Source organism: Delphinus delphis, chromosome 12 (assembly GCF_949987515.2).
Source record: "Delphinus delphis chromosome 12, mDelDel1.2, whole genome shotgun sequence".
Taxonomy (NCBI): domain Eukaryota; kingdom Metazoa; phylum Chordata; class Mammalia; order Artiodactyla; family Delphinidae; genus Delphinus; species Delphinus delphis.
In genome coordinates, this window is record NC_082694.2 from 70,398,087 (window position 1) to 70,412,754 (window position 14,668).

Below are 14,668 nucleotides of genomic sequence, written 5' to 3' on the forward strand. Positions count from 1 at the left end.
TTTTGTCTCATGTGACAAAATAATAAGTATAATAATAAACAGGAGGAGGTCATTGATGTGATTAAGAGATCACATCTTTGTATCAAGAGCCATGATATTTAACACTTTATTGACTGGAGACATATTACGGCCACAGGCATTAGTTTCTACAAAAATCCCCGGTCAATAATGTGTTGATTATTGCTGCCATAACTGATTTGATGTTCTGAGAGCCTGGAACTACCTTTTAGTTCCAACCTTTTAAAGGAAATGTGTGTGGCTGCCATGAGTCACCACTGGTCACTTGAGGGACCTTAGTAAGATGGAATAGCCTTGCTAAGCTCTACTGCTTAGGATATGTGATTAATTGTGTTTTAGCCCTATATTGCTGCATATCAGATCTTTTAAATTTCTATAGCAGTGTCACTACCTTAGTGTGTACTTGGGCTTGTGCCTAATATCAGTTTGCAGTTCATTCTTAATTTTATTAATAGTATTTATTAACACTGTTGTGTCTACTATGAACCCAGGCACTGGGTAGCATTCATTCACATTAGAATATAAGTAAAACAAAATAAGCCAAATAGAAATACTCTTTTCCCTTTTTTATTCAACTTAGACTAACCAAAGTCCTACCTGGAAATATCCCTTGGAAACACTCAGTTACTAGTACTTGACCTGTTTCATGCACTGTGGGACTTCTCTCTCTCATTTTGCACCATAATAGTATGATGTTCTTCATTACTTTTTAATTTTAAGATTTGTGATTGCAGCACTTAGGAATCTCTCCTTTTTTCTTTTTCTTTTTTTTTTTTTTGATATTTTTCTACCATTAGCATACACTGTCATGCTTTGCTAGAGATTCTGAGTTTTATGATAATCACTTGTATTCTTCTTTTAAAAATATGAGAAACCTTTCTTTAATGGGTGTCAATTAGAACTTATCTCTAAACCTGAGAGCTGAGTTATAGTCTAGGTTTTACTTTATATAAATGACGCTGGGTAAGAACCATCATTTCTATTTCCTCATCTTTCTGCTAATCCAAAGAGACTCTACACTGAAAACTTAAATCCATTGTGACCAAGTTAATGTTATTTAACTTCTTTCCTTTCTTTTACTTCTTTCTCATTTCCCCAAAAACTTTCCACCAGAAGTTGCTTTAGTAACACTCTTACCTTAGACCCTATCTCAAATCCCATTTTCTTAGACAAAGCTTAATGTAATTTATAACAGAACAAAATCTTTTAAACAAAACTTAAATAGAAAAACAAAATTTGAATTTTATTACAAATGTTATATATGTATATGTGTATAAGATTATATATGCACATATATCTATTTTATATATGCATATCTACAATATAAAATGTGTACATATATGTATATAGAGAGATGGACAACTCAAACAGACATTATGTATTTTCCATTCAGTATACAATTATAACAGAAAGAATCTAATTCCTTTGCTATACCAGGGTAGGGCTTCTCAATAAGTTAAATTGTTGAATTGTTATCAGTGCCTAGAAAGCTTGTGTGGTTTTTGTACTTTAAAAAAATATATAACATCTCATTTATTCTATATAAACGGGTAATAGGACTAGTTACCTAAATAACTGAAAATTCTCATTTTTAAGCATTAAAACTTTTTATTTTAACCACTCTTACGGATTGTCCTTATTTAATCAACATGTTATTAATGATATTCAGTCATTATGATAGGTATCCTTTATTGTGCTGGATATGTTGTTATTCTCAAGATTATTCTAATGTAAGGTTGCTTGTTCCCTATATATGATTCCCCTCCACAACTGTGCTTTTTACTTTCTTGTTTTTAATTTTCTAGTTTTATCTGTTTTTCCCCCTATTAGTTGTCTCTGCTAGATGGTATTACCAAGGGGCAACAGTTGCTTCTTTCTTATTCTGGGCAGCTTCTAAAATACTGTGTGCAGTTGGATGTAAAGTAGATTTCAGCTTTAAGAGAGAGATTGAGTATATCTCATGATGAGAAATATGTGGGCTTTGTGACAGGTGTTACAGAATCCTAGAGGTCTAACTTCTGAATGGCAGAGAATTCTTCAGGACTGCTGACCTTTTTAGAAATGGGTATTGCAGATAATGAAAAATCTTTAGTGATTTTATTAGTCTCAATTTAAGGAGTTCCAGAAAGATGACATGCATTTTCTTAGAGCTCAGCGGCTTAATATGTTTTTAATTACATGTCCTAGGACATCTGTAACAGTTATTTGCTCTTTTAAATTCTTCCAACTATTAGAAAGGCCCAGATACTGCTTCATTCTACTTAATTCCAGTAGCTTTCAAAGTATTGTTTTGAACAGGAGTCAGATTCCTTTTAGGTATAATATTTTATGATATGAAAATCAGTGGTTTCAAACCTAATGATGCATCAGAATCTCGTAAGAAGCTTTCTAGAAATGCATTTTTTCTCTAGGAGTTCTAATTTGTAATTTTAAGGACAGGACTGAGAGGATGTATATTTTTTAAAAGCTTCACAAATAAGTATAATGCCAGCGGGGGGTGAGAATGACATTGGTTAACGTTACAGACATTATATACATACCCTGTCATGTGGGTGGGCAGAGTGGATCACACACTGTCTTCCTTCCAGTGCAGTTTAGAAGCCTCTGTAATTTGAGATAATTCAGCCTATATGCTTAGCTGTGCAAGTGTGCGTGTGTAAAAGAGAAGAGAACAAGAATTTTCCTCTGGACCTCGGTAGTAAAGCCAAGAAGTAAAAGACAGTAATGGTGTGCTACTTCTTTATTTCTTCTGTTTCTGTCTTCTCGCTTTTACACACATTTTAAAATGTAGATACCATAGAAAGGTCTCTATCTTAAATGATCAGCTGTTATGAGTAGTAATGACATTAAGAGAGAGCTGTGTTGTAAGAAGAGGTTTGAGGCTTTGTGGTGGGAGTGGATGTCGAGGGAGGGGAGTCCTTGGCACCAATAGAGGAGGTGAAAGGATCCTGGAGACAAACCTTTGTGGCTGTCCCCATGGTTTGGTCTCTTAGTCACAGGCTTCCCGTCCTTGTCATAGGGTTCACTCTACTCAGAATTTGTGTTAATGAAGTTTGATTGCTCTTATAAATGAAAACTAAGCTCTGTTGTTTTTTTCCCCCCTAATTCTTTCAGATCCCGGTCTCCAGAATCTCCCCCATGCCGTTTCCTACATCGCAGGTCTCTCCCAGGGCTCGTTTTCCAATCTCCATCACTAGTCCTAACAGAACAGGAGCCAGAACTCTCGCAGACATCAAAGCAAAAGCCCAGCTGGTCAAAGCACAGAGGGCAGCAGCTGCTGCTGCAGCCGCAGCTGCTGCAGCCGCCTCAGTTGGAGGGACCATTCCAGGACCTGGCCCAGGGGGTGGACAAGGTCCAGGAGAGGGGGCTGAAGGGAGAACTGCTAGAGGAGGGAGTCCAGACTCAAACAGAGTCAGTGAAACTGGAAAGGGCCCCACACTGGAACTGGCAGGAACTGGAAGCAGGGGAGGTACGAGAGAGCTTTTACCCTGTGGTCCAGAGACTCAGCCCCAATCTGAGACCAAGACCCCAGGCCAGGCACAGTCTCACAGTGTCTCTGGAGCACAACTACAGCAAACCTCCTCAGTGCCTCCACCATCTGCCATCAGTGGAGCGTGCTCAAGTGTCCCGTCACCAGCCCACGCTAACACACCCCCACCAGCTTTAGGGAAAGTAAGTAATGAAAAACTGAACCCCACCAGGGCGGCAGCCACGGTGGCCTCTCTTAGCCACCCACAAGGGCCCAGTAATGGTAGGCAGGAGAAAGCACCTCCTACTCCAGCAGATCCTGCTCTAATCGCAGGTGCCTCACCTGTTCATTTTGCAGTCGATGGCACAGTTGAGCCCAAAGCAGGTTCTAGTAAGAATACACCAAACCCTCCAGCCTCAGCAGAGATAAGTGCTAGTGCTTCAGTGGACATGACTCCCTCCCCTTTAACATCTTTATTAGCAACAGCCTCTTTAGAGAAGCTTCCTGTACCCCAGGTCGTTGTAACCATAGCACCTACTGGATCAGCTCCATCCTCGAGCACTTTGCCAGCAGCTTCTAGCCTTAAGACCCCAGGAGCTTCTTCAAGTATGAATGGACCCATTTCAAGGCCAAGCTCTAATATCCCTGCTAATAATCCTTTGGTAACTCAGCTGCTGCAAGGCAAAGATGTTCCCCTGGAGCAAATTCTGCCTAAACCTCTCACCAAAGTTGAAATGAAAACTGTTCCACTAACTACAAAAGAGGAAAAGGGGATGATGATAGGAGCACTCGCAGGTACCAGCGTAACAGAAAATAGCACCAGAGAGGAAGTTAATGAGAGACAGTCCCATCCAGCTACACAGCAACTGGGTAAAAGTTTGCAAAGTAAGCAGCTCCCCCAGGTTCCAAGACCCCTTCAGCTCTTTTCAGGTAAGGATCTAAGAGACGCTAGCATTGACACACACCAATACCAAGAAGGACTAAGTAAAGCAACCCAAGATCAGATCCTTCAGACACTCATCCAAAGGGTTCGGAGGCAGAATGTTCTCTCGTTTGTGCAGCCCTCCCAGTTCAACTTCACTCACTCAGGTTTCCAGTTAGAGGACATCTCCACAAGCCAGAGGTTTATGCTGGGTTTTGCTGGCAGAAGGACATCCAAGCCTGCCATGGCAGGTCACTACTTACTTAACATTTCCACCTATGGCCGGGGTTCAGAGAGCCTTAGGAGGACCCATTCTGTAAACCCCGAAGACCGATTTTGTCTAAGTAGCCCCACTGAGGCCTTGAAGATGGGATATACAGATTGTAAAAATGCAGCAGGAGATAGTAGCAGCGGTAAAGAAGATGATACTGATGAGGAAAGTACTGGTGATGAGCAAGAATCTGTCATGGTGAAGGAGGAGCCTCAGGCTTCCCAGAGTTCTGGCAAGTGTGAAGCAAGTTCAGGACCCCACAGTAGAGAAACCCTATCCACCAGTGATTGTTCAGCTAAAAAGAATGTGAAGGCAGAGATGCCAGTGCCTGAGCAAACCCCTTTAAGCAAGGAGAATTACCTGTTCACTAGAGGCCAAACATTTGATGAGAAGACCCTAGCCAGAGATTTTATTCAGGCAGCACAGAAGCAGATGGCTCACGCAGTGAGAGGTAAGACCGTGCGGAGCAGCCCTGAGCTTTTCAATTCTACTGCTCTTCCTCTACCTGCAGACAGCCCTACCCATCAGTCTCTACTCCTTCCACCACTGCAAACCCCAAAGCTGTATGGAAGCCCCACACAGATTGGGCCAAGCTACAGAGGCATGATCAACGTCTCCACCTCATCGGACATGGACCATAACTCTGCTGTACCGGGGATGCCTGACTGTAGCCAGGTATCTAGCAATGTCGGTGATGTCATGTCCTTTTCAGTGACTGTCACAACCATCCCTGCTAGCCAAGCTATGAATCCCAGCAACCACGGCCAGACCATTCCTGTTCAGGCCTTTCCTGAAGAGAACAGCATAGAGGACACACCTTCGAAATGTTACTGCCGATTGAAAGCCATGATCATGTGCAAGGGGTGTGGAGCCTTCTGCCACGATGATTGCATTGGCCCCTCGAAACTGTGTGTCTCCTGCCTTGTCGTTCGGTAATGAGACCGGGAGAACACACTGTAAAGAAGGCAGGAAGGGAGAAGGGTTGACAGATGTGGTTTTTGAGTTCTTTTGGAATCACAGAAATAAACTAGGTTTCAGTTGTCTTAAGAGACAAGTGTTACTTAATCAGGAATACAGAGTACAGATCTTACATTTTAGAGGAAAAGCACCTTGTATAGTAAGTCCAAGTCAAGACTTTGTGAATTTGTGACAAGTTTGCACTTACAAAATCATGTAAATATGTCACATCTTGTTTTAACATTTTTCCAGGTGTTTAGGTAATAATGTATTACTTTGACTTCAGATTGATGTTCCACTTCATGTGACTTTGAAAAGTTTAATGCCATGCATGGTGAAAGGAAGCGATTTCCCTTCTGCCCTTTCTTAAGAGGCTAGGAAAAGAAAGGAGTGAGGGAATGGTCTGAAGAAATGACCACTCATGTTGATTGTGTCTTGACCGCAGGCTTTACGTAGGTTATTCAACCTTCACAGGATTTGGATTCAGGGTTTACTCAGTCCCTTTACCTTAGATGGAACCTTCTCAAGTTGAAATTTTTGATAAGGTATTAATTTCACAGGCAGTACTTGAGACTCTGAAAATTCTGACTTGGTTCTTGGCTTCCATAAACGAGTACTGTTGCCAGGCACTCTGCTTGCAGTTTGTGGATCCCTGCTGTTCCCTAATCCCACTCCCTTGCCCTGAAGCAGCGTGCGTGGTCCATGAAAAGTTTGCCTCGCGGGGCCCCTTGGGTTACCATCATCTGTGCAGGGCAGTAATTCCAGCAATAATCTCCGAGGATTTAGTCATTCGTGGGAGCTTACAAACAAGTTTGAAATACTAGTATAAAATTAACAGAAAAGTGTTAGTGATAGGGTGATTTGAACTATGTGTTTTGTTGGGTAAGCAGAGTAAAGGTGCAGAAACTGTTGAACTGAACATAAAGAACTTTGGAAAACAATTTTAACACTAGAAACAAAGTAGCCCCTCTCATCCTCTTCTCTCCCAACCTGTTACCTAATGTTCTACAGTTAGCTGTTGCTACAGGTAGAAAAACTCATTAATACCACATTTGCCCATTCTGTTAAACCTGTTTTGACCTCCCAGGCATCTGAGGAATATGGGGGTAATCTTATATATTACTCTGAACATACACGTGTGCGTGCGCACACACACACCGTAAAAGTCAGACACTTTTCCTGTTTTAGAAAACATGTCCCCTTTCTTGGACTACTGCTCTCTACACACTAGAAATTTCTAATGTAAAGGGGCTTTAGTGAATGACTTAGGAAACATCTAGAAAGGAAAAGAAATCAGCTGCAAATTTTTGTTTTTGTTTATTTTTTGTTTCCTTTATGTTGAATTCTGTCTCTAGTGACTAAAGAATTTTTGAGTACATACATTTAGGTCATGGTTAAAGAACATTAAAATAAATCTACAATTTACCAGAATTCGGTATTAAAAAGTTGGGGATTGTCAATGTGTATCATTTGCATATTGATTTCAAATCTCCTAATTTCACGTATGCAAAGGGCACACATTATTAGTGCAACCTAGTACAGTCACAGTTGTACTTAATATTCAGGATGTGACATATACAAAATGCAGAACAGTTTTTTGTTTGTTTGTTTGTTTTTTGCGGTACACGGGTCTCTCACTGTGGTGGCCTCGCCCGTTGCGGAGCACAGGCTCCAGACGCGCAGGCTCAGCGGCCACGGCTCACGGGCCCAGCCGCTCCACGGCATGTGGGATCTTCACGGACCGGGGCACGAACCCGTGTCCCCTGCATCAGCAGGCGGGCTCTCAACCACTGCGCCACCAGGGAAGCCCCCTGCAGAACAGTTTAGACTCGTTAACTAAGTCACATTCCAGATTAGGGGCAAGTAGGCAGTAGTAATCTTAGCTTTGCACTCATTCTGCTACCCACCCCTCCCTACCTCACCTCCTGCATTATACATACACTCTTTTAATACTTTCAAACCCCATAAGAAACTATTTACTTCTATTTTTTATTTTTTGTTTCTGAGTTTTTTGTGGCCCAAAGCAAATATAGGATTAATATCTGTGTTCTAGTTTCAACCAAGATAATTTGATGTCCTTCTAACTTCCCTTTTTCTTCCAGCACACACATAGCTAAGAGGTAAGAAATCTGTAAGGATCCAGGGATAAGGAGCAAGTTCTCTAGCCAATAACCAGTAGGAGTCAGAAACCATGGTTCTGTTCCCAAACTTTCAGTGCCCTGGGTAATCCCAGGGGGTGTTAAAAAGACCTATTGCTAGTTAAAACTCTCCATTCCCAGCTTTGTCACTCCCCACTTGAGTGGCAGGACTGAGGGGTGGTCTGCTGCCGGAAGTGGTTGACTGTTTCAGAACCGACCCCACGGTGAGCACGAGTTAACCAATTTGGTTTTTCAAAATGATTTTTCTTCTTCACACCTTTCCTATCATAGAAAGTCTCTCCTCCATGGTTCTCTTAATCTGAGGATGGACAGACTAACCAGGAAAGGAGGAAAGGCATCAGGGATTTTCAAGTCCATTTAGAGAGCAAACCATATCGTGCCTATTCATCTTGACCCAGGCTCTTGCAGATAGGTCCTAAGCATTACTGTTCACCAGATTCTCTTTACAGATAATACCCAGCTAATAAAATATTCAATAAATCGTCAAATAGGTACACTGCCTCACTCTTGACTAAATGAGAGAATAGTTAGATTCTCTTAGATTGGTAGAAAATTGAATGCAATCTATCGGTTTCAAAACGGTTTCACGTAGAAGGTCATTCATCTTGTGCTGACTGAGCTGAGAAGAAAAAAGAAAAATTACAATCTGGCCCTTTTGAAAATGAAGCAGTAGGAACAAGAAAACCTTTAAATTATTAGAATATGGTATTCCAGTACCTTTAAAGCAGTTTTTATCTTAGGTTTTCAGTTACTTTACCTTTCAATTCAGTCTGAAATGTTTCTAATAAGTGCTAAGCTTATTTTTATGGTATTAAGTTGCACTATTTCCAGTGACTAGTCAGGCATTATGCCTGATGCTTATGCCTCCAGGGTATGCTTCTCAAGCCTTCAGATAACCTTCCACTTCAGGTCACCTTGGGGAGGTGGCATTAACAATATATCATCTCAGTCTTACTTGGGAATGTTCTAAGTTGTCTAGTAGAGAAGACTCCCTAAATTTTAAAGAATTTTCATTAAAATTCTCCATCCTATTAAACAGAAAATAAAGCCAAATAACCTGGAGTTGTTTGCCCTACATAACCCCTGTGTTGAAGATACTGAAGCTGTCTGTGGTACCCCATGTAACATCTTTAAGAATAAGGTCTGGCAGTTGGGAAATTTTTCTTGGGGCAGAGGAAGCATACTTACATGGGCTGGGAAGGCACACAGTGTAGACATTTTAGGAGTTATCACAGATTTAAATAGCCAAAGGAGGACGTCATTGCCTTCCAGGTGAAGGCATAAATTGGTACATTAATAATTGGACCGTTTACCATCCTAATTGCTCTTACTGCCTTTCTTCACCTAAGAGTCCTTAAAGAACTCTTGGGTGAAATTATTTGTTATAATGAGGGGGTCTTCTCTGGTCATTACATCACTCTTTGTTTCTAGAGCTCATTGTCAGTAAGCAGTACCAGGGTTGTTTTCTCTGTGACCCACAGATTTCACAGCAAGGAGAGAAAAGTCTCCCTGTTGCATTACAACAATGTGCTAAGTAAAAAAACTTGGCCAAGGGTAGTTTGCAGCTCAATTTATAGAATAGTCCAAAGAGACTCCGAGAAACATGATGATAGGCAGGGATCTTTCCTACCGTGTTTCAATACCTACATAACCTATTGAAAGAGGACAATAGGTAAAGCAGTTCCTAAAGTTGGAAGTAAGACCTTCATAGATTCTTGGTTACTTATTTTTTTTAATGCTTTACATTTGATACAACTATTAAAGATCAATTTTAAAAATAGCTTTCCAGTAATATATTTTAAGTAATATATATTTTAATATCTATGTAAAAAGTGACAGTGGGAGACTTTGAATTTCTCATATAAGGTATGTTTGATGTAGGGCCTCACTGTTAAGGCACAAATTATTTCAAAGGAAGTTACTCTAAAGACACTCAGATTATTTCCAAAAAAATGCAATAAGGGGAAGAGTTTTGGAGTTTATTTTTTATTTTAAAAGAAAATTGACTTATTTACCACAAGCTATTTTTTTTTTCCTTCTGGCTAAAAGATTTGTACAGACTGGTTTGGTAAATGCTAAACTTTTGTGTCTTTTGCCTTTTTAAAGGAATTGTTAACATTGGAATTGAGGGTATGTACAGAGAAGTTGGTGTCAACACCATTTAAAAAGTCATATTTTTTCACAAATATAGAAAAATCATTTTACATAAGAATTTTAAGTATTTGCAATAAATATATGTATATAGATTGTATGTATTCATATATTCTTATTTTTCATTTTATTATTAAGTAAAAGATAATTAAAGTGGAAATAAAAACCTTGGAGTTTTCGGTGCATCTTGAGGTCTGACATACATGCGAAGGTGGTGTGGGTAAGGGCCCTCAGTTGTTGTCTTATACTACTATTGGAAGATTACCAACAGATTGCATAGTAGATAGTAAAATGAGGAATTTGGTGATAAATCAGGGTAGCGTATTTCTTTCAGAACTCTAGTAAAAATATTAAATTCTCCTAATATGTCTGTCTCTGTGCTTTCACCCTTGAACTGTTCTCTCTCCTAACCACCTAATGTTACTGGGAAAGTAAAAACAAAACAAAACACAGTGCATTGTTTTTTAATGTGCCCATTGTTTGCTTCTAAGACAAAGAATGGCAAGAAAATATCTCGGGGTGGGGGTGGCGGGAATAGGTTTTCCTTTCTCCACAGTGGTTAATAATTCATTAGCAAACATTCACTTCCACCACCTTCCAGGCCATAGGGTTTATGTGAAGAAATAATATCGTGAAGATAATAGAAAAGTTTTTCTCTGTTTCCCTTCTTTGAGAAGTGAGTTTTGTAGCCAGTTTTATGTCCTTCCCAATTGATCTGGAGATAGAAGGGCTAAGAGAACTTGAATGTTGATCTCCCTAATGTCAGGAAGAGTGTTTATGGAAATGAGGACTTAACCAAAACGTTAGGAGAGGTTAACCATACCTAGAGATAATCGAGTCCTGCTGTCCAAGAGAAGTCATTTTGTGATTGTAAATATTTAGTTTTAGGATATGATTGAGGAAGCAAAAGGATACCTAGATAGTCTCTGGGAATAAAGGCGTATAGCCCGTTCTTTAAAAATGAATAATATATAGCTTTATTGGTGACCTGAAAGGAAATAAGGTCAGAGTTTGAAGAATATCTTAATGACCCATGAAACACTTTTAATTGTAGTTCACTAGTTCTCCCCACAATTGCTCAGTTGTGGTTATTTTAACTGATAAAAACAAAAATTTTTGGAAATTAGGATACTTGAGAATGCTTCCCGCCCCCCATAAGGCCACGCTCTGTGGCATGCAGGATCTTAGTTCCCCATCAGGAATAGAACGTGTGCCCCCTGCATTGGGAGCACAGAGTCCTAACCACTGCACCACCAGGGAAGTCCCAAGAATGTTTTTTAAAAGACGGCCTTATTATTTTTCAAAAATTGAAAATTCAAACATAGGGCTTCCCAAAGACATTGAGAATAGTTTAGACGTCTAAGAGAACAGTGCTAAATCTTCGCTGAAAATACACTATCTCTAAAGGAAAAATTTTAAGTCTCAGGGAACATCTGCATCCTCGTAATTCCCATATATGGTAGATACGAATGAAGGTGAAATATTTAAATGTGTGTGAACCAGTTCATGATGACTGTTTACAAAGACCACCCCCCCCCAATTTCTAATATGTACTTACTGTTATTTATTCCTACCTCATAGGAAGTAACATTCATATTCAGGTAATGACATAGGACCCTAAGGTATAGTTGGACTGCAGTTAATTGAGAAAGAGCAGTACATCACAACACAGCTTCAACTTGGATCCCCAGCTTTCCTTTATTTACATCACAGAGTCTTAGAAACCTGTGTTCATCGCTTTTAACACTAGTTGACCAAGAGTGGTCTTCACAAATCAAATTTCGCATGTTTCTAATTCTTGTACATAAATCATGTTATTCACTAATTCAAATGCCTTTTGAACATCTATGTGCTAAGCACTGTGCTAAGGTTCTGGTTAAGCAAAGGTAAAGAAAAGCAGTCATGTAAGTTGTAAAAGGTCTTCCTAAAAGTAGTAACCATACAGCACATGTCTAGTTCACAGCTCAAGGAGTAATATATGCTACGTTATTTCCCAAGACGTGTTGGAAGTTTAAGAGTAAATGAACTACGAAATAGAAGCATTTGAGGCACTTGGCAAAACATGAAGAAAGAAAAGAAAGGCATTGCCCCTACATGAAATTACAGTGTGGAATTGAGCCAGGTTGATAAAATTTACCTTTTTTTGACAACTGTCACTGGAAGATCTAGAGATTAATCAGAATTTCAAGGAATCTCTTGGTAATACCTAAATTGAGAAAATCAGGCCGAAAGCAATCCCTTTCAATGAATACTGTTCAGTATGCCAGTAAAGATGCTTCATCTTATGTTCAGCTAACCCTTTCAAATAACAGTTTGGTAAATAATGCAGCTTTCCTGTCAAACCCAAAATAAGCTAAAGGGAATAAAAAAACATAACCTTGATTTTCATCTTATAGACTGGTGAGAAGGAAGTGTATTCATTTAAAATTGTGAGAGATATTTCATCCCCTTTTTCCCTCCATAATGGATAAAATTACTGTTCTTTTTCTTCTAATATTGTAGAATTGACTTTTTTTTTCCTTTCTACTTCTAAGTCACAACTTGCATTAAAAGAGGCTTCAGCCGGACACTACCCCTTATAAAGTGGCCTAAATCCTAATTCTTTAAGACTTTCTGGTAGAAAGGTTTTAAAAGGATAAATGAATATATTTTGTCAGTGCTTATTATTGAACTTTCCTTACCTGGGTTACTGGATTTGCAACTTGAATTCTGTATTCCAAAATATCCATGTTCACCTTTTAGTCAAAAATTATGAGGTGTATTCCACCATGTAATACAGTCTCAACTCTGTCCAGGAACTAGGAGGGCAGATATCCTGTATTTTCCTTATACTTAGTGACATTAAACAGAAGATTGGGTTTCTTTCATAGGGACTGTATAAACTAAGGAATCTCTATACCTCTGTGTATCTTTCAGTCTTAACCTAAAAAGGGAATCCCTACAAAGATTTCCTTATAACAAAAAGGACAGACTAACCCTGGAAGAGAGAGATGATGAGCTGTGGAGATGGGCTGTGACTAGATAGTGGGTTGTCCTGAAGAATAACTGCAAACTCAACTTTCCTGGTTCTTCAAGCTCAAAAGAAACTAAAGGGAATTTTTTAAATCCTGACTTTCATCTTGACTATGAAACCTATCCAGTGCCTAGGAGAGAAGAAAGGTAAACCCAAGACTGGATTTAAGATAGATTTAAGTAAACTTGGAATTATTCTTTCCCTTTTACCGAATTTTTTTTTTTAAGTTTTGGGTTCCCATAATGTAATGAATTGCCATGAGTGGAACATGGAATTTGATTTGAGGCATTTTGTGGGCTAATAGTTTTCTGTTGAACTATATTGTCTATCTAGTGACAGCTTTTGCCACTGCTCAGGATTTAGGAGTGTGCACCTGTGTCTTAGTGACACAAACATTGGCTCATAAATACTATATTAAACCAACTTGAGTCAGCACTTTATTAACTTTAATCATGGATCCCTTTTTAAATACTTAATATTTAAAATTCAGATTAGCCCAATAAGAAAGCAATGCATTTAATGTCAAAATGTCTGAAGGTAACTATTATTTTACACACAGTCTATGTCCTTCCTACGGAAAGTGTGGTACATAAAATTTTACATTTCTTGGGTCAGTTCTTTTCAAAACACCAGTGTCTAATGTTTTCAGATACCTAGAGCTTGGGAATGCTGGAGTTGGACTTGGACCCCAAGTCAGCAGTTGTTTTCATTTTAGGTTTTCAGACATAGCAATTTGAAGTGACCCCATCTGAACCTATATGTAATCACTTTGAACAAGCTTTAAATTAATGAAACTCTTCCAGAGTCTCAAATTTGGTCACCTGCTTGTTGCATAAGGAGACAGATTCTGGGCTGGGCAGGACCTGACAATTTGTTCTCTGATAATAAACTACTGATTGAAGAGCAAGTTTGTTATTAGAGACTTAACGAAATTTCTAGAACCCATGAAAGATCTAGAGTACATGATAAGTGAAACTCTAGAAATTAAAAACCTTTCTCTTAGCCATAAGTGCTATGACCTATTTTTTTTAAACCCGTCTTAATTCTGTGACTCATTGCATCATACCTTAAGAGAAATCAGAATGGAAGAAATGACCTTATGTTGGTCTTACTTTAAAATCTTTGTGCACATAGGCCTTAGCACTTTGACAGATAAAGCTCTGCCTTTTAGCTCCTTCTCACTCTTGTCTTTATTCTTCCCACTTTTAGACTGTTCCTTTTATTGGTCGTATAAAACTACCTTCAGAATTGAATGTATAATAATGTTTCTGCACATGGACAAACTGTATTTTAATGACTCATTTTATGTGTAATAAAGGCATACAGTTTTACTCCAGTGACTGTGCCTTTTCTTTTCCAAAGAAACCAGACACCATATTGAATGATTTACCTGCTTGTTTCCCCTTCCCCTACCTGATTGCACAGTTGTCCCTGGGTCCTGGCTAAATTTGGGTACTACAGAGAATGCCAGTCTCTTCAGGCAACACGCAAAGAGAGTTAAAGGACTCAACATGAGCCATAAAGAGGGAATGTATTTCAAAAATTAAAAGGACACCTATACTACAAAGCTACAGTAATCAAAACAGTGTGGTAATGTCATAAAGACAGGCATAGAGGTAAATGGAACAGAATGGAAAGCCCAGAAATGAACCCTCAAATATGTGGTCAAATAATTTTTGACAATGGTGCCAAGAGAAGTCAATGAGGA

The 14,668-nt window shown here is 39.1% G+C and overlaps 1 protein-coding gene across 1 annotated transcript in view; it reads left to right on the forward strand.

Annotated features, from left to right (window-relative positions):
* Positions 1 to 14,290, forward strand: part of ASXL2 (ASXL transcriptional regulator 2) — a 133,105-nt gene extending 118,815 nt beyond the window's left edge. Inside the window, exon 12 of the mRNA XM_060026977.1 lies at positions 3,133 to 14,290. Within this exon, the coding sequence (XP_059882960.1) occupies positions 3,133 to 5,616 (2,484 nt within the window). The 3' untranslated portion in view covers positions 5,617 to 14,290. The remainder of the gene's footprint in view (positions 1 to 3,132) is intronic.
* Positions 14,291 to 14,668: the final 378 nt, after the last annotated feature.